General features: G+C 51.0%; 1 protein-coding gene, 1 long non-coding RNA gene and 1 other non-coding gene across 3 annotated transcripts; 1 reads left to right on the top strand and 2 right to left on the bottom strand.

Moving 5' to 3' along the window:
• Positions 1-1,609: 1,609 nt before the first annotated feature.
• On the bottom strand, positions 1,610-3,392 carry LOC117802220. The gene is made up of 3 exons (XR_004625283.1): positions 3,264-3,392; positions 2,126-2,391; positions 1,610-1,953 (listed from the first exon to the last, which is right to left on the bottom strand). It is a non-coding gene; the product is annotated as an uncharacterized LOC117802220 (long non-coding RNA).
• A 1,003-nt stretch (positions 3,393-4,395) lies between these two features.
• LOC117802530 lies at positions 4,396-4,502 on the bottom strand. The gene has a single exon (XR_004625899.1). It is a non-coding gene; the product is annotated as a U6 spliceosomal RNA (small nuclear RNA).
• Positions 4,503-4,785: 283 nt separating this feature from the next.
• LOC117802447 lies at positions 4,786-9,422 on the top strand. The gene is made up of 2 exons (XM_034661698.1): positions 4,786-5,367; positions 6,315-9,422. Exons 1-2 carry the CDS (start codon positions 4,786-4,788, stop codon positions 6,357-6,359), a joined length of 627 nt encoding a protein of 208 aa, XP_034517589.1. The 3' UTR covers positions 6,360-9,422.
• Positions 9,423-20,333: the final 10,911 nt, after the last annotated feature.

The raw sequence follows: 20,333 nt of genomic DNA, 5'->3' as shown, positions 1-20,333 counted from the left end.
GGGGCGAGGTACGTAGGGGGACCTCGGGGGGAGGGGAGGCCTCGAAGGCAAGGGCGTGACTCCGCGCGCTCGTGCGCAGAGGTCCTCCTGCCTGCCCCTCCTCTGCCCCAACGGAGCGATCGCTGGCAGATTTTAATGTTCTGTCCATTTCAGTCCGAGAGGGTGTGCGGACCTGGAGGAGCCCAAGGAGCCAGGTGAGGCCCACCTGCGCTGGAGTCAGGTCGTCTCCACTGGGGGATGAGGGGTGTCAGGGTGTGTGTGTGTGTGACAGGGGGTGGGTTGCTTCCTGGTCGCGGCTGATGAGGCCTCACCTTGCTGCAGGCCTCTCGTCGGCCTCAGTTTCCACAGCGCACCTGCTAGTTAGGCTACAGATAAAGCGTGGAAACTGCAGCGCACTCTTTTGGGCAGAGGGGTGGGGGGAAGAGTGTGCTTGGAGCGGGAAAGCGCCCGGTACTGGGGATCATTCAGCCCTGGCTTCCAGTTTCACCTCCTCGACTGACTCTCAAGGGTACTTCTGGGTCGCCCGCTTTATTCTCCTAGGCCTCCGTTTTAGCCCACGTTAAAAACCCTCGGACCTCCTACCCCCGCGCGCGGGGAAGCGCTCTGGGAGCGGAGCAGAGCGCAGGGCCGCGGGTCGAGGCCCGCCCCCCGATGACCCGGCATTCTGACATCCCGGGGATCTCCGTGCGCTTCTCCGGTCCCCCGCCGCGGGGCCGGGCCCTCGGGCCTGGGGGCTCTGGGCTGCACGGGCCGGGAAGCTTGGTGGCGGGGCGTCTGCAGGGCCCGGGGCGGGGCGGGGCGGGGCGGCGAGCAGGGGGCTGCGGGTAAGGGGCGCAGGCGAGAGGCCGCACGCGCGCTGCGGAGGCAGGAGGCCGGTCTGCGGAGGCAGGAGGCCGGTCTCCGGAGCCCCCTGCGCAGGGGCTCACAGCCCTCCTCCAGTCCCGGGATATTCCGAGGACGTGACAGAGGTAACGGCGGTGAGGGCTCCAGCTAAACTGTGAGGTGTCGCCGAGGGAAGAAGTCACCTCGGGAGGCGCGATGTCCCGGCAGGAACCCTCCAGGGAGCAGGAACGTTTCCTATGGGTGTAATCAACCAGATCAATTCCCCACTGTACCAACGGTGAAACTGAGGGCACGCGAGGAAGTGACTCGCGTCTTCAGGGCGTGCCGGGGCCTGCGGTGGTCGCACTCGTACAACAGTGCAGGTGTGGGGGAGAACACGAGCCTTTACCCCCTCGGCGTGGCCAGACCTTAGGAAGCCGCACTTCCTTCTCAGTAAAATGGGAATTACAGGCACTACCCAGGCAGGAAGTCCCGTGGTCGTGGCCCACACACAGGAGCCCAGCAAATACCTCTTTTCACCTTCCCCTTCCGAATTCCCCCAAAGTGGAGGGGGGAAAAAAAACCCTAGGCAGCTGGGGCTCTACCGAAAGGGCGCCCCATCTGGGCTGGAATCTCTGCAGATTGGAAGTGTAGGCGGGTCGGACCCAGAAAGCTTTGTCGCAAAACCCTCCTGGGTTCCTCATCCCTTCAGAAGTGGTTTGTTCTCCCCCAAATGTTAATAGCCAAACGATTGGTATGGATGTAATTATCAATAATTATACGAATTATTGCTGATTGCGGGGCTCGTAGCTACTTTAATTAGTTTACCAGATTCTAATTAAGTTAAATGAAACATTAATAGGGAAAATATGCTTTGAAAAAAAACCCCAGGATTTTTAAAAAGTCTATTTCTCGCCACAACGTTGCCACCTTGCGACACGTTTTAGGTATTACAGCCAACGTCTGAAGGCCCCAGACTAGGAAGCCTTGTCTTAGGGAGAAAAAGTGGGGTTTGGGGCTAGAGGGCCCTGGAGCACAGAACGTCCTCCTGGGTGTTCTATCCACGTGTTCGGTTTCACAGTCCTGGCTCCGGGAGGTGCCCACAGGAGTTCCGGCTCTGGAGTCTAGGGCCTGGGGATAAAGAACCAGGCAAACACGGTTTGATTTTTCATCCCCCCCCCCCCAGGAAATCCCCCACTCCATCTATCCTGCAAATCCGGGTAAACCGTCGGCATAACAAACAAATAAACAAACACAAACAAAACAAAAACAGTTGGAAGACCTCTGGATTCCTGGGACTCACCTCTGGATTCCTGCGGCACTTGGTTCATGAAACTCGGGGTGTTCACGTCTCTGAGTTCTCCTTGGTTGTGTGTGTCTGTTTCCCATGGGCTTGGAAGTACTCTGCCAACAGGGGCCGCATCTTGCTCAGCTTGTGATCTCCATCACAGGGCCCAGTGTATCCCAGTAGCTCAACAGACGTCTAAATGAAGGGGTTCCAATTCCGTGGTTCATCGGAGTGCTGGAAGTATCTGAAGGGAGGAGTCCCTAGGTGCTTCTGGACAACAGCTATTGGGAGGCAATTAAGCTCATTTGCATCATAGTAATAAAGCACAAGTTTATTGCTCAGATGATCCTTCATCAATAGGATTATTGGGGGGGCAGGTGTCTGGTAAGAGATTGTCAGCCTAGGAAAACTTTCTTCCTCTTCCAGCTGTGTGCCAAAGAGGGTGCTCCTTCACTCCTTCCCATTTTGCAGGTTCACCAAGCACATACCTGTCCACCTACCCAGCCACCCTGATCTAAAGTATAGCCTCGATCCTTTGCAAAAATACGACCCCAGTCCTTGAATTCAGAACATCAGCAAAAGCAGAACTGAACCCCTATGCTCTTTGTATTCATTCTAAACAGCTTTCTCTCTCACTCTCCACCATCCAAGGTGGTGTAGTGTTAAGAGCACAAGCTCTCCAGCCAGATTTCCTGGGTCTCGATCCCTTCTCTGCCATTTACTAGTTGTGTGACATTGCCCAAGTGGTTGAATCTCTCTGTGCCTCAGCTTCCCCATCTGTAACAGGAGGCGGGAGAGGGTACCTTCTTCACAGAACTTTGCAGAGCCAGGAAAGTCAGCCAGGTCTCAGCCAGGACTAAGACTTGCCTGTGTTTCCTCATTTCTGCTCCAAGACAATGGGTCATACCAAGTGGAATAAAAAGATTCTTTAGAAGGACAGAGAGTCACGCCAACATTGGTCCTTTTCCTGTTTGGCATCTCAGAAGGAGACTTTGAAAACCACTCATGCCATTACTCAACTTCCTCCTAAGAACCAGGCATGTTTGGGGGAAGAAAGGAAAACCAAAGCTTGCCCTCCAACTCCATGCACTGGAGGCCGTGAGCCGAGAAGGCTCAGTGAGAGGTCCCACAGACCCGCATTCTCGGCTGTTACCTGGAAAGGATCATTTCACCTCCGCTGAAGGGAACAGAAATGGATGCCTGATGGAACGCTGCTTGGCAGCTCCGAGCGCCCGCCGGGAGAGGACCCGCCGCCGCCCTAGGGCGGCTCGGGGGCTCCGCGTCTGCTGCCTGCCCCAACTGCAGGGAGCCGGAGCCTGGGAGCTGTGCGGTCCCTGGAGGTAGACCAGCTGCTCTCCCAGCGGCTGCAGAGACCGCTGGGCCCACTACGTGTGCGCTCAGGCATCGGCGAAGCATGGGCACCAACATTTTTTCTCCTGGAAATAAATTGGTATTTCAAAACACATTGATAACGTCAGCGCAGGAAATCTGAACTTTACTGGACTTTTTTCCCCTTCCCATCTTACTAAGTAGGGCCGTGCTTTTTGCAATCATTACGTGGGGGCAGGGTCCCGATCTGTTCAGGGCCTGTGCCTCCAAAGGGCTTGCCTGGCCTTGCAGCAGCCACTTACTAGTTACACGATTATGGCCAAGTTGCTTTACCTCTCAGGGTCTCCTGTAAAATGCCGACAATAGTACTCACAAGGCAGGCCTGTCAGGAATACTAACAGGAGATATTGGAAGCCCCTGGCACGTGGTAGGTGCTCAATAAGGAGTGGGCATTGTTATGTTTTTAAGATTCAGAGGCAGCATCAGGTGTCTTGTTGCGCGTTCCTGTTACAGTCCCCTTGGGTCTATCGTAGCACCAGGGTCCTGTTATGTTTTGGACCTGAAGCGGGTCAACTTTGGCAAATCCGTTTCCTTAAGTGTAAGGTGCGGTAGGACTCAGGATAGTGCAGGGGGGAAGCAGGGGCAACGTGGGGAAAGATCGAAGCCTGGGGTCAGGCGTAGAAAGCAAGGCAAAGAGAGAATCTGACTACGCCCCACCTCCTCGTACTCTCTCTCCTGGGACTAGTTTCCTTCTTGTGAAACAAAAGATAAAACCTGTAGGTGAAAGTGCTTGCACGGATGGGACTAGTTTCCTTCTTGTGAAACAAAAGATAACCTGTAGGTGAAAGTGCTTGCACGGANTGCACGGATGGGACTAGTTTCCTTCTTGTGAAACAAAAGATAAAACCTGTAGGTGAAAGTGCTTGCACGGAAGAGTAGGGAATAAACTCCGGTAGGAAAATATGGAACGCTTCACGAATTTGCGTGTCATCCTTGCGCAGGGGCCATGCTAATCTTCTCTGTATCGTTCCAATTTTAGTATATGCGCTGCCGAAGCGAGCACGATCGAGAAGCTTTCTCGGCCAGTATATAAAGCTGGAAATACCAAGACTATTTCAGTTATGGTGACTACACTCCGCGTTNAAAAAGCTTTCTCGGCCAGTATATAAAGCTGGAAATACCAAGACTATTTCAGTTATGGTGACTACACTCCGCGTTTTTCAAAACCCCAAAATATTCAAGGCGTTATGACCTTTTGTAAACAGTACACACAGTAATTATATCTTTGTGATTACGGCCAAATTAAATCTAATTATTTCCCTAAACCCCCAAGGTTTCGTATGCAAATGAAGGGACCATGGGAAATTGGCCCTCAGCCCGCCCGACCTCTGCGCGCCCCCGGAGGGCGCGGGGAACACGCTCGGTCACGTGGAGCGCGCGGCTCGCACGTCTGTTCCGCGCCGGCCCGGTTGGTCCTCCAGGGGCCGCGCGCGGGGCTCCTCCGCGAACGCGGCGGCACAGTGGCCTACGACACTACGGCGGCGGCACCAGGGCCTTTGGCTGGGGGGAAGGGGAGAAGTGATGCGCACGAGGGCCCCGTAGAAACCCGGTCGGGGACCCCGAATCGGCTGCGAGCAGCGGGTCGGACCGTCCCCGCTCCAGGACCCGTGACCCGGGCCAGAGCTGGAACCAAGGACCGTGAACCGGAAGGGGCTGGGCAGGGTGGCCAAAGGCTGCAGCGCGGAAGCAGTGCTCGGGACCGCCGCCCGGGGCCGGGAGCCAAGGGCAAGGGGGAACGGGCCCGCTTTGGGGCCCAGGGTTTCCATAGTGTGACTCGGGGTGTGGCAGCCTGGGAAAGGTCACCGCGCTTTGGTCCAGCACTGGGCCGGGCCCTTAACCCGAACCCTGTCCTTCCTCTCAATATGCAGGTTAGGAAACAAGCTCTAGTTGGTTAATCAAAGCCAAAATTGTCCTGCCAGTTGTGAAAGATGTTGAGCTTTGGAGGCAAGTCTGGTTTCAAAAACCGATCATTTCCTCTTCACAGTGGAACTCGAGCTAAGAGAAATTTGGGACCAGGAGTGCCGCCTCCTTTCTCTCTTACCTAGACAATGCTCCCAAGGCCTTATCAGCTCAGACTTTCCTTCCTGCCTTCATTCCTTCACCAAATACCAAGCCCCTATGACGTCAGCGCTCGGGCTGTAGGGCCAACAAGCAGTGGTTTGTGTTGTGTGTGGTTGCATGGAGCTTGGGTTCCAGCAGGGGAGCCAGGCAAACATGTCAGAGCATTCTCAGTTCAGTGCTGAGACGGACCAGAAGGGAAGAACCTGGGGGATAGACAGTGACTGGGGCATGAAAGTGGGCAGGAGGGAAGGGGACATTTGAGCTGTCACTTGATAATGGATGCAGCCCTGAGAGGACAGGGCAGACAGTACCAGGCAGAGGAAGACCCGGGAGGCACCTGAGTCCGTTCACGGATCCGGGCAAGTCCTTCAGGAAGGAGAGGCCACTGTGGAGGTGACTGGTGTGCAGGGGCCCTGCTCTGGCTCGGCACTGTGAGCCTGACTCAAGCCACAGCCAGGGAGCACCTGGCCTGGCCTTTGGGGACCTTGGAGCCCCTCCCACCTGTCTTCAGTGAAATGGGAATCAGGTGCAGGCTGCCCCACTTCTCATCTGACCTCTCTCTAAATAAGCAGTAAGCAAACACAAACCTCAGAATGCTAATATGGCCTTTATTGAGCGAAAAGAGCTAATTTGGGCAATGATGTTTCCCTCAGATTTGCAAAAGGGAATTGCAAATAACCAAAAAGCGTATTAGCATTGATGGGAGATGATGCTAATCTTCAATTAGCATCCACGTTTTTATTCATTTATTTAGAAGAAGAGCCTTTTCATCACAGTCGATGCGCACACGTCACGGTGACAAGGACATCACGTGGGTTCATAACTGCCTTATTGCAAAAACCAGCAGGAGATGGACCAGGTTGTTCACCGTTTCTGGCTACACGAGCATGTGTTATTTTGAGCCAGCGGTGGCGTTTTTTGGTCTGTTTTTCTTATTGAGCCATTGTAGCACAGTGGGGCGACGTCGGAGTTCTCGCTTCCTTTCCTTCCTGCATCTGTCTTTGTGACCTTGCCCAATTCCCTGGACCTCTCTGGTCCTGTTTTATCTTCTGCAAAGTGACAAAACTGCCCTGGAGATGATCTTTCACATCTCTCTCAGCTTTGACATGCTGTGATTTATTTATTTATTTATTTATTTATTTTGGTAACTGGGTAACTGAAGGACTTTTTTTTGAGACTATAATTAGCAAGATGTAAACATTCAATGCTTTGTTTTCTATTTTAGAAGGGTGGAGAATTCTGATCATCCTTGGGGCACAGAAGACCCCCAAGAACAGTCCACAGAGGCTGCCGTGGACCGAGGGTCTGGGACCTGAGCAACCCTGCAGCACGTGCCCCTGAACCCCGAAGGCCCAGTATGGAGGAAGGGGGAGGGTAGGGGTGAGAGGGGCGGAGGTGGATTGCACGTGACATGAAGGTGGAGGACAGGAGGGTGGAGAGACTCAGTGCGGACAGAACCAAGGGGATGCTGCCCCCTGGAGACCCCATGCGGATGGACAGTAAAAGTCAAGGAGTATGTGTCCCCACGGGTGCGCGGTCTCAGAGCTGCAGGGGACGCCGGCTCCTGCTGGCCCTCAGAGCTGTTGTCACCCCTCTACTCTGAGACCGGAGGTGGCCTGAGTCCCGACAGTCTTCGTGCATGTCCTGGGCTGTAGAACTTCTAGAGCTCAGAGTGGTTCCCTCGATCCTGTCTGACATGGAGAGACATCCGAGTGGGAGAGATCGGAGCCAAGTTCAACTACATTTTGATAAATGAAGACATGGGCTTGTTTCATATGGAAAACATGTTGGTGAAGACAGGAGATCTTAGGCTTCTCTAACGTTATTAGAGTATTTCCCCTGAAGCCTGGGAGCATGGAGTGTTTCCGTATGTCAGTCATTTGAAATAAGAAGGGCCTCAACCCCGCCAGAGGGAGGAAGAAGCAGGGGTGTGGAGAAGCAGCCAAGGCCGCCTCCTCTGTGCTGGGGACCCTGGAGATGAAGGGGCATTGGCGGCATCCAGGTGTTTGCCAGAATTGTAGGGCAGGGAAGTGCTGAGTTCACAGGCCTGGCCCAGACTTTCCTAAGGCCCCAGACACAGAATGGGGCGATGGGAGGGGGGCTCTGGGTGTGGAGGAGGACCCACCCCTCAGGCCCTACAAATCCCTTTGAGCAGCGGCTGCTCTGACTTAAAACCTCGTTCTCCTAAGATCTCTTTTGAAGTTGGCTCTCCCACCTAATCACTCCAGTGTCAGTGAGTCTTTCCATACTTCTGTCTTTGCCTCACAGGAAAGAAAGCCAGCGGTGGGGGGAGGGGCAGGTAGAACAAGGTCTGTGCGTGCCGACAGCTCAGAGGGTGGCCTGGGGAAGAGGCAGGGTCAGCTGTGGCCAGAGGCAGTCTCTCTTTCCAGGCCCCCAATCCCCGTGTGCTGGGAGCCCTTGCTCTTGGGTTTGGCTCCTGCTGTGGTTAGAGCCGTTCTAATCCTTCCCAGATGCCTGACCCCAGTGCTGCCCTGTAATCCTGCCCCTTCCCAGTTTGCATTTGGAGGCGGTTGGGGACCACAGCCCAGGCCACACTTTTCACTCTCTCCCAGATCTCTTTTCTGCGCCCAGAGCTTTGTAAACATCTGGCCATTTCTCCACCTGTGGGATGGTGACTGTGCTGGGTGCCCAGCGGGGCTGTTTGAACAGTAACCGCAGGGCTGATGGGAGCACCTGAGAGGAGCAGCTGCGTGGGAAGTGTTTGGACTAGGCCCTGGGTGTGTGGGAGTTCACGGTGGGTATGCAGATAACTCCACGTAGGGGCGCCCGGGTGGGGCAGTCAGTTAAGCATCTGATTCTAGGCTCCAGCTGGGGTTGTGGTCTTCGGGTCGAGGGGTCGGTCTCTGCGCTCAGCACGGAATCTACTTGAGATTCTTTCTCCCTCTCCCTCTGCCCCTTCAGCTTGTGCTCTTTCTAAAAGAAATAATAATAAAAAACCAAACCCTCAACGTATAACCACTTCCTTACTCTTCTTTGGTCTTTAATTGTGCAACCCTCTGGACGAATCAAACTTTTTAAAAAGTGAAACTAGCTCCTCTTTTTAAAGCTACTGCAAGGACTGTTTCTTCGCTACGAGAACATTTTAGATTTTAGTCGTAGTAGCTCCTTTCCTTCGTTTTCTCCCCACCCCTCCTTTTCATAGCTGCGATGAGGACTGTTTTCGCCCAGAGGGCCTCAGTGCTTTGGGTCTGATGTGGAAAGCCCTGGTTGCGGCCCGCCGTGTCTCTGGGAGGGGACGGCACGCAGACTCACTCTTGTTCACTGAGCTTAGCGTGAATCCTTGCCCTTTCTTCTGAAGTTCTGTTTCCTTTTTGTGGCCCAGAGGTAAGCCCAGGAGAGTGTTGTTCCTCTTTTGCTCATGGGGAAAACCTAGGCCTGGAGAGGAAAGCGACCCTGCTAGTCAGCGACCCTGGAATTTACTCCCAGATCTCTCTGGCTCCAAGGGCTCATTTTGCACCCAGATGGAGTAAAGGAGTCCCAGTGGAGGGTTCTGGGAGGCTCTCCCTCTCTGGCCGCCATCCGTGGAGTCCAGACACCCCCCCCCCCAGGTCACACTGACAGCAGCTGTGGTACAGGGAGCTGTACCTTCTTGGAGCTAAAAAGGGCCATATTTACGAGGGCCAGCAGTCAGCCTCAGTTTCCTCCCCTCTAAGATGGAAGTGAGGATTTCCCTGCTCGCTTTACAGGGTCATGAGGCCCAGTGGGAAATCCCACTGTAAAGTGCTAGGTGGCAAAAGGTAGGACAGTTGTCTCGCCAGGCACCCATCCCAGCCTCGGGCAGTTAAATGCTTCCCTTACCTGGGGAGCGAGGCATCTGTGCTTCGGGAACAGACCTAGAACAGAGGAGCACCAAGATGAACCATTACATCGTATCAATATTTTCACACCACTTAACTCTCATTAAAATGTACTTTGCTGAATTTAATGTGTGATTTCAAATGACACAACATATTAAGTGCTTAATATACTAGAAATTATGAAACTATTATAGTCGATGCCATATGAAATAATTAGACTGAATTAAACTTTAGCAGCCAAGTGAAGGAAAGACTTCAACTTAGAATGTCTTAAAGGAGCTTAAGCCACCACTGTAATCCCCCAAATAAACGTCCAGAAATTAGGATCTTTAAATAAAAATTGAAACCGAGTCTGGACTTACACCCAGCTCTTCTGGGCTTCACTGCTGCCGAGTGTTGCTAGCCTTGGGGATGTGGGGGGTCCCCGGCACCCAACCCAGGCCAGGGCCTCAGGGTCAGGGCGTCGGTGGCCTCTCCCCCTGGGGCCTGGCTGGGGCAGGGGGTGATGCGAGTGGCTTGAGTAAGGAGTAAGATCTTCTGCCGAGGGGACAGATCAGTCTTCATTGCCCCAGGTTAGCTTATTGTCAAAAAATTAAAACACACTCACCTTTGCTTCGTTTCTAGCAGGCATTTTGTATGCATTTTTCTCTTTTTGTCTGCACAATACATGCGTGTTGGGGTGCCTTGGTGGCTCGTCAGTGCAGTGTCTGCCTTCGGCTCAGGTCATAGGTCATGATTCCAGGGTCCCAGGATCGAGCCCCGCATCAGGCTCCCTGCTCAGTGGGGAGCCTGCTTCTTCCTCGGCCTCTCCCCCTGCTTGTGCTCTCTCTTTCTCTCTGTCAAATAAATAAATAAAATCTTAAAAACAAAACAAAACAATACCGGCATGTTATAGGTCACCATTTTCAGATGAGGAAACAGGCTCAGAAAGATCAAGTGAATCATCCAAGGCCTTACAGTCAGAATCCAGTACACATGGCTGCCTCAGCATGTGCGTGCGTGAGCATGCGCACATATGCACGTGTACGTCACTTCCTATTTTAATGATGATTCAAGAACCAAACACAATTGGTGACTAACATAAGATAATAAAAAAAATTAAAATAAAAAAAAAAGAACCAAACACATTAATCTGCTCACTGGCAGTGACCTATGACCTGTGACTTTATTCACAAGGAGGGCGGGGGCCGTGACATGAGAGTCTTACTTTGAACAGGATGCGGCCTACCTGACTTACACAGGGAAGCTCTCTGTGAGTATTTGCTGCTAATTCAATTCAAAAAAGAACAAATTCAGGGGCGCCTAGGTGGCTCGGTTGGTCAAATGTCCAACTCTTCATTTTGGCTCAGGTCGTGACTTCAGGGCTGTGAGATCGAGGCTCCGTGATGGATGCGGAGCCTGCTTAACATTCTCAATCTCTCTCGCTCTCTCTGCCCCACCCCCTACCTATCTCTCCCTTCCTCTCTCTCTCTGAAAAAAAACAAAAACAAAAAAAAAAAACGAAAAGAATGAATTCATTACTTTCTGAGTATCCTGACATGTGTCTACGAGTAGCTGTCATAAAAAAGACAACTTCTTTTTTTTTTTTTTAAGATTTTATTTATTTATTCAACAGAGATAGAGACAGCCAGCGAGAGAGGGAACACAAGCAGGGGGAGTGGGAGAGGAAGAAGCAGGCTCACAGCAGAGGAGCCTGACGTGGGGCTCGATCCCATAACGCTGGGATCACGCCCCAAGCCGAAGGCAGACGCTCAACCGCTGTGCCACCCAGGCGCCCCCATAAAAAAGACAACTTCTTATAAAGAATAAGGAATACTTTTTTATCATAAGGAATATTAATTTCTTGGCTATTTGAGATGCCATGTCTCAATTACTAATAGCTGTGTGAAAATACTGACCCAATGGGCTGTTTGATAAATATAAATTTGAGTGTAGAGACTTAAATATATTATCATTTACTTACCAGCAAAAATAATTTTAAGCAGGAAAATTTAGCCCAATCAAACATGCTTATGATTAACCAAAAACATGTACTTTTCGTAAGTATCAGGCTCCGGTTCTGCCTCATATAATAGAAAACCAAATCACTCATGCTTTAAGATGACAGAGGTTAATTTCTCTGTTGTGAGGCAAGTCGTCTTTCAAGGTCTGGTCTGATGGCTCTGCTGTGTCACAGAGCTGGCTCTTTCACCATTTAGGGCAACAACTCATGGTCCCAAATGGCTGCTGGAGCTCCAAGTTCCAGGCATCAGGAAAGAGGAAGGCAGGAAAAGCCCAGAGTGCATATTCCTGCCCTGAACAAAGTCTGAAACTAAGAAAGAAGAAGAGAATGGTAATGAATGGGCAGTGAGTGGTCCTTGGCATACCTCCTGGCACTCAGGTAGCAACCGGTAAATGGTACTCTATTTCCTTTCTGCAGAGCATTAAGAAGGGGGAAGGGAAGTAATACTTACTAAGAGCATGCAGGATTCCAGGGACCATGCTGAACATCTGCACATCATCTCATTCAATTATCATAATCCTGGGAGGGAGGCCAAGCAACAGATCAGGTAGGAAGAGAGGCTACAACTGGGGGGGGTGTGAAGTTCTGTCCACAGGTGGCGGTGGGAATTTGGAGGGGGGAGTTGGAATGCTTGCATGAGAAGCCCAGAGACTTCTGAGAAGGAAGGGAGGAAGCTGCCAGCCTTGCTCTCCTAGAGTCAAGTTACTACAAATGTGTGGGGTGACACGGATGGTACGAACCAAAGTCCAGTGGCAGGAAAGTGGTAACCGTGCCCTTAAAATAAAATTGCCATGAGCGTTGTAGAAAGTGAAGAGATTAAAAGATTAAAAAGATAACTTAAAACTGGTAAAACTTGGATGGGCATTTCACAAAATGGGAGCTTCAGGCACCCCATGTGAAAGCATACCCAACCCCCTTAGTCATCAGGGAAATGCAAAATAGACTACCTCCTGGTTAACATGGACAAGTCTGAGGATAGCAAGTGTAGCTGAGAAAGTAGACTGATGACGATAGGAGAGTCTGGGGCTGGAGCGAGGAGAAACTGGTGCAACCACTTCAGAAAACTGTTTCCATAGCTTTGAAAGCTGAAGATAAACTTTCCCCTATGACTCGGTTGTTGCATTGCCAGCTCTAAACCCTGCAGAAACTCACGTGCACCAAGTTACAGGCAAAAGAATGTTCAAAGCAGCATTATCTGTAATGGCCCCAGTCAAGTGCCAATCCACGGGAGATTGGGTCAATATCTTATGCTGTCCTCATGCTTTGCAGGACTGAAAATCATATGCTTATGAAAATGAGCAAACTACGTTACATTCAGGGTCATGGGCTGAAATGTATCCCTCCCCCATTCATAGGTTCAAGTCCTAACCCCCCTATTTCAGGGTGTGGCCATATTTGGAGACGGGGTCTTCACATATGGGTGGGCCCTAATCCAATATGAAGATGTCCTTATGCAAAGAGGAAATTCAGGCAGTGACACGTGCAGAGGGAAGACAGTGTGAAGACTCAGGGAGAAGGCTGAGAAAAGAGCCCTGGAACTAGGTGATAGGTATTTATCCCTGAAATTATGTCAAATATTAATTTATTTGTGCATGAGGAGAAGGATTTTCATTTTTTAATTTTTTTTTAAGATTTTATTTATTTATTTGAGAAAGAGAGCAAGGATGAGAGAGAGAGGGAGCACAAATGTGGGGAGGACCGAGGGCGAGGGACGAGCAGACTCCCTGCTGACCAGGGAGCCACGATGCAGGGCTCGATTGCAGGACTCTGGGATCATGACCTGAGTCGAAGGCAGATGCTTAACTGACTGAGTCACCCAGACACCCCAGGATTTGCACTTTATTGACCACTCTATCTCCAATGCCTGAAATAGTGTTTGGCACACAGTAAGTGCTCAGTAAATACTCGCAGAGTTACAGAGATCAGAGTGTTCTGTAGTGCCCGACACCTAGAAGGCACTCAATAAGTGCTAGTTTCCCTTCCCTTTTAGCTGAGACCCACCCACCCACATTTCCTGCGGCTGAACTCAACCGCCCCCTCCCCAACCTGGGACTGAGGAAATGCCCACAGCTCACCCCTGCCAATCATTAGCCACATTTCACAGTAGGTAATGGCAGAGGCTGTCCCCGGGGCTGGGATCTCCTGCGTGATGACGCCTCATCCCGGGCCACTGCTTTCCCTTGGACCCAGTGTGACCCATTTCATCTGGCTTCTCCCCATTCCCCTGCCAAGGGTCACAGCCTCTTCCCCTCAGAGTGGCTCGGCTACCCCTGGATGGCCCAGGCCCTGCGGGCTGACAGCACTTTGGGCACATGGTAGTTTCTGCCCTCTGTAGTTCATTGTTGCAGTCCAGAGTGAGGCCCGGCACAGTGGACATAAAGCCTCCTCTCATCCCTCCATCAGCATTCATTGCTGCCTGTCCCTGTTCTTACCACCCAGTTCCTATATTTAGTGCTTATTTTCTTTGTCTTGTATTAAGGTTAATGGTTTACTTGCTTGCCTCCCCCGCCCCGCTCACCAGACCCTGAGCGCCTCCCCAGGACAAGGGGCCAGACTTTCTTCGTTATTGTGGTCCTGGCGGGTAGCATAGCACCTGAGGTTAATACACCCATTTCTCCCAAAAAGCTTCTACTATTACCAACGATAGGATTTTCAAGCTGCTGTAGATGGCATTAGATAAAACTTCTTTGGTATACCATCTCCAAACTTCCCAATTTAAAAGCTAATTAAGACACAGAAAAAGAAAAAAAAGAAAGAAAAAAACCCCAAACAACTCAGAACCTTTCAGAAAAAGTGCCCAACTGTTGGCAGGAGTCTGGGAGGAATTTTCCCTAATGACCGGGGGGGCTGAGCAGGCAGAGTGGCTCGGACGGTGGCCTGTGCATGCCTTGCCTTGGAAACTGACCCAGGACCTCCAGACTGAAAGCCTGCAGGGGGAAGGTGTGACCCTCACTCGCTGTTAGGGGTGGCTCCAGCAGGATCGGGGGGCAACACCTCCTGTCCTGCAAGGACAGCTCTCCGAGGCTGTCACTGTCCCCGCTGCGTCCTTCCATGAGATGTGTCTGCCCACATCCGTAGACGGGCACTCGGCACCTAGGAGGCCGGAAGCAGAGCGGGACTGGTGACGCGCCGTCCAGACGGCGAGCTGGTCTACCGCACCCGCACCACGAACAGTCCCGCGGATGTATTGGACTCACTCACTCGCTTGTACTGATGCACTTGGAGGGCCTTTGGCTCTCCGTCGGGAGAGGAGAATATCTTTGTATTCATTCTGACACGTTGGGTCTTCTTTTCTTGTTTGGGCTTTGTTTTCATATTTTGGCCTATGTCTTCTCTTTTTTATACTTCTTTTGTTGTTGTTGTTGTTTGTTTTTGTTTTGGCCTTCTGTGATATGCACCATGTTATATTTGTTTTTATCTTCTGTGATTTGGAAAGGATACAGCCTATTGTTTTAATCTTTCAACACTTTCAAGATTGTAAAACATTTCCTTGAATCTACATTTCTCTGTCAGATTCCAGATACATCCGTCGTTTCTGCTTCTGTCACCAGAGAAGGTGAGGAGCTCCCTGCTTGTCTGCCTCTCCCTCAGAGCCTCAGATGATCATATCCCTCTTCTCAAAGACTAATAGGTCTTCTTTTTTTTATTTTTTAAAGATTTTATTCATTTATTTGACAGAGAGAGAGAGAAAACGGGCATGTGCATAAGCAGGGGGAGTGGCAGAGGGAGAGGGAGAAGCAGACCCCCACTGAGCAGGGAGCCCGATGTGGGGCTCAATCCCAGGACCCTGGGAACACGACCTGAGCCAAAGGCAGATGCTTAACCAACTGAACCACCCCAGGTACCCCCATAGGTCTTCTTTTTTTGAACATTGGTTATGAATTTCATGCTCACATGTTAACACTGCTTATAAAGATTTATGTTGAATTCTGTATATTTAAGTGGTCTCCACATATACCGAATGTTCCAGTTACTATGGCTGCACAAATTACCCCAAAACGGAATGGCTTCAAACAGAAACCCCTTACTATCTCTTGCAGTTTCTGTGCATTGGGAATTTAGACAGGTTACGGCAAGGAAGGCTTGTCTCTCCTCTGCAATTTCTGAGGCCTCAGCAGGAAGACTTAAAAGCTGGAGTGTCTAGCTTGGTTTCATCATCTGAGCTGTGCTTGGTGCTGGCTGTCACCCCGTTAGGGACCTGGCCGGGGCTGTTCGACAGAACTCCCACACATTGCCTCTCCTGTAGTCTGGCCTTCCTCACGATATAGGGGCTGAGTTCCAAGGGCCAGTGTCCCCAGAGACAGAGAAAGAGAGAGAGAGCCAAGGGGAAGCCATATTGCCTTTCATGACCAAATCTCAGAAATCATTCAGTCACTTCTGCTGTATCCAGTGGTTGGGGCCTCTACAAAGATCCACCTAAATTCAGTAGAAGTGTGTCAACATCACCCTGTAAGATGAGTATGTGGGACGCTCACACGTATGCACACGGGTACACATATATGTACGATACACACATATGTGTTGGCGTGATCATCTTTGAAAAATACAATCGGCCACACTGCATTTCCTTAATTTTTTTTTTTAATTTTGAGAGAGAGAGAGTGAGCACGAGCCTGGGGTCGGGGGCGAGGAGGGGTAGAGGGAGAGAGAATCTTAAGCAGGCTCCACACTGGAGCCCTGGCAGGGTTCGATCTCATGACCCTGAGATCATGACCCGAGACAAAATCAAGAGTCAGATGCTTAACTGACTGAGCCACTCAGGCGCCCCAATTTCCTTGAATTCTTGATTTTGATTTATGTTTCAGGCAGTTGGGAGTACGTATTTGAGAATTTCTCTCAGGAAACGTGCATAAGTAAATATCTGAAATCATCCAGAGAGTCGTAACATGTGGCATGTGAAACTGCCATTTCCTTTTTTCATTTTAAAAATTATAAAAGTAATACAAGTACATGGTAAATAATTCAAATGTTGCAAAAAATGAAAATCCTTCATAGCTTCAATATGCCAGAAATAAACACTGTTAATAGTTTGGTATATATTCCTGTACATTTTTCTATATACATTTTAGCATATGTTATTATTACTCTCAGGTGGGATGGTATTATCCATATTGTTTTTTCGCTTGCTTGAAGGAGGGCACTCCCTTTCTACTCCACTTTTCTAAGTGAACAGTGAGTGTTTCCTCCTGGCAGTCACAGGTAGCCTGACCAGCTGGATCTGGTATATTCATATCTGAGATTGTTTTAAGTAGGCTCTGCCCCATGTGGAGCCCAACAGGGCTTGAACTCATGACCCCGAGATCGAGACCTGAGCTGAGATCAAGGGTCTCACCCTTAACTGACTGAGCCACCCAGTCACCCCGCAATTTTTTTTAAATCAAGTAGGCTCCACACCCAACCTGGGGCTTGAACTCATGACCCTGAGATCAAGAATCACATGCTCTACCCACTGAGCCAGCCAGGTGCCCCTGCATTTTCTTTTAAACTGGTTTTCATCTTCCTGGGTCCCTGATTTATAAGGTGTTAAATGAAATGTTTAACGTGTTCATTTTGTAGCTGTACGAGTGTAATGGTTTTACCTTTTTAAAAAAATTATCCTTTAACTGTCCTTTCCTGAAACGTTGAGAAATGGTGTGTTCAGCGTTACCTATAACACACAGCAAGCATGATATAATGCTACTTATGGGCAATAGAATTCACGTATGTATGTACAGTGTGATTAGAACTACATTGAACATTCTTAAGAAAAAAAGACTGGAAAAGATACACCAAGATGTGTTAGATTGCTTGATATACTTTTTATTATCAAATTCCAAAAAATTTAAAATATATACTTTTGTTACAGAAGCCCAGTGAGGTTAAAGTCTAAACCTTGGGGCGCCTGGGTAGCGCAGTCCTTGAGCTTCTGCCTTCGGCTCAGGGCGTGATCCCGGTGTTCCGGGATCGAGTCCCACATCCGGCTTCTCTGCTGCGAGCCTGCTTCTTCCTCTCCCACTCCCCTGCTGTGTTCCCTCTCTCGCTGGCTGTTTCTCTGTCACATAAATAAATAAAATCTTAAAAAAAAAAACAACCTCTAAACCTTGGTTTTATTGATGGAGTGACGATTGTTTTTTGGATCTTGAAGGGCTCCAGGACCATCCTGTCCTCCGCACACCCAGTGGGGGCAACATCGAGTCCTGGGGGGGGCATATGATGATAGTAATGGTAAAAATAATAAAGTAATGAGCATGTACTGTCCCGGGAATTGTGGTAAGCAGCGTCTAACTGGACCCTCACAACAGCTCTTTGAAGTAGGTACTGTTTAATAGCATTCCCATTTTACAGATGAAGAAACTGAGGGAGTTAGGAAACGAGGAGGTTAGGTGACTTGTCCAACCAGCATGTGGTGAAGTGTGAATGGAAACTCAGGCTAACTCCCTGGCTACCCTGCATCACGTGACAAACATTGGAAAGTCAGTCCTGGGATCCCCTTCTGAAAAATCAGCCCCAATGCTGAACCCAAGCCCTCCACTTTGGTTCATCCAGGAAACAGTTACTGAACCTTCCATGTCCCAGGCCCTCAGGATAAGACAGGCTGAGTCTTTCCAGTAACTCTGGAGCTGGGAGGAGCTGGCAGGGATGGAAGCAAGAAAGGAGGGGTGCTGCAGGGAAAGGGGAGGGACAGGGAGATACTTCCAGCTGGAGGTGACACCCACTTGAGTCTCCAAGGAGGGGAAGAGCCGGCCTGCTGAAGGGGTTGTGGGGGAGATACGGACAGTCAGGGCAGAAGGAGAGCCTGAGCAGAGGGATAAACATGAAACAGCAGAGAAGTACAGTAAGGACGTTCATTCTAGCATTGCTGTCCCCTTACCTCCAGTGCCCCCACTTACCTCCTTCCCCAGTTACCAGAAAGCCATTTCGTTCAGTGGAAAGGCGGGCATAGTCATTGTCAGGTGGGTACCTGAACATGCCAGTCAGGGCCCACTTCTCCAGGATATTTGGGCTTGGGTCAGATCGTCCCTCCCCAAAGCCTAATGGCCCAAGACCCAGCCTGGAACCAGTCATGGCGGTGGTGTGCAGAGGGCGTCAGGAGTATGAGAAGCAAGAAGGGAGAGTGAGTGAGGAGAGTGAGAAGACCAGGCTTTGGGAAATCTGAGCAATGGGTCCACACACCCTGAGGTCCTGCAGTATGCCCAGCATGGCGTTCCATGACACATGCCAAGTCTTTTCATAATTCACTTCTCATTTCCTTTAGCCCAATGCAGTGCTCCTGAGACTTCCAAGGGCCGCTGTCCTGCCCCAGCCCCTGTGAGAAGCAGATCGTGTAAGCCCCCCCTACAGTTGAGGCGCCTGGGTGGGCTGCCTGCCGGAGGCCAGGCAGGGCACAGGCCGGCTGCAGCTGATGACTCACGGTCTGGCTTGAAAGGTGTCTTCTAAGATTCAGACAAAGCTGCAGGAAATGGTGGGCTCGATGGCCGGAGGCCGAGCAGGCTCAGGGGCTGGCATGCCCACGAGGGGCCGGGTGCTCGCTGAAGTTGCAGGGGAGTAGAGATGGTGGGTGAGAAAGGAAGCTGGGTGGGAAAATGTAACTGAGTGGGTGCCCTGGGGTCAGAGGCAGACACACAGACACACAGAGAAGCAGACACAGTAGCCAAATCTCAGAACTGCTGGGTTTCTGGTCCTTCCTGAGGCTGGACTAGGGTTTTCACTGTGTCTTCATAACCATTCCGCCTCTTTCCTGGGGGTACCCTGGGTCCCCACACTTCTCTCATACAGCCTACAAAACCGAAAGCCGTGACTTCTGCTGCTGGCTGGGCTCCTCCCTTCCTCTGTGACTTTCTGGTTTTCCTCTTAGAAGGAACATGAAACTTCAGGTTGGGGTCACCTTGCTGTCCTGGTGTCTGCATATTGGGATCTTGCCTCAGCCACTACAACTCACCCATGGGCGACCTGGACCCCACTTTCCTTGGCTTTCAAACGGCCATCCCGCAGCATGCGGGATATGTATATATACATATATCTGAATCCTGTGCTCCCAGAAGGCGGCAATGGTTAAGAAATTCCCTTACCCCTTTAAGTTCGGGGGTATCAGCTAATTGCACAGGACGCCCCTTGCTCTGCCCATTCCCAGAAAAACCCATCTCCATCCTTTCTTACTACTCCCATGGACTTGCTGATGACTCCTTTGTTTACCTGCCTTTCTAAAACCCCAGGCCCCTCCCTTTTCTTTGACCCGGTCCTGGTCCTCACCAATGAACGTTCTGTCTACTGCAATAGCCTGTATAAAATCTTCATTGTCTGGTGCCTTCTGCTTTTACAATTACCAGAGGTTGCTGGAATCATCAGTTGGGCGGGCTATCCAGAGTTCCAGGTTCCAGTCCTAGATCACCCAAGCCTGAGTTCCCCTTTTGGCAGGTTTCAGGTCTCCTGTGGAAGCTCGCTAAGGGCCTCTTGCTCTCAGGATGCCTGAGTGGCAACTCAGACCCCCAGCCTTGCTCAGGGAGGCGGGGCCGACAGAGCAGCTGTAACTTTTGCACGCCGCCACCAGAGGGCGGCGGCTCCGCGGAGGAGGGCCCTAGCTTCTGCTCTGGCAGGTTCCTGCAGAGCCTCTAAAATGGGCTTTGCAGTGGACGCCGCGCTGCGTTTTCAGCCCTCCAGCGCATTTCTCAGCTTCTCCTACTGCTTTTCCCCTCCCCTCCCCGCACTCCAGGCACCCTCTCTGTGCTCCCGCACCCCGAGAGTCCTCCTCCGCTGATGCCCATCACAAGACTCTTGAGTGAGCTGAAGCCAGCTCAAAAGCCAGTCTGGAGTCTCTAGGCCTCCAGCGGTAATCTGATGTCAAGGTCTCTCTCTTCCCCTCTCGCGGCGCTCTGGCCCCCTTCTCCACTGGGGGCATGTTGAAGAATCCCCGCAGCTGGGAAATAGGAAGGAGAGTCAGAGGGGGACCCTAAGAGGACTGTTCCTGGCACAGCAC

Source organism: Ailuropoda melanoleuca, chromosome 5 (assembly GCF_002007445.2).
Source record: "Ailuropoda melanoleuca isolate Jingjing chromosome 5, ASM200744v2, whole genome shotgun sequence".
Classification (NCBI taxonomy): Eukaryota; Metazoa; Chordata; class Mammalia; order Carnivora; family Ursidae; genus Ailuropoda; species Ailuropoda melanoleuca.
Note: the sequence above shows the minus strand (reverse complement) of the source record. Positions and strands in the feature narration are given on the sequence as shown.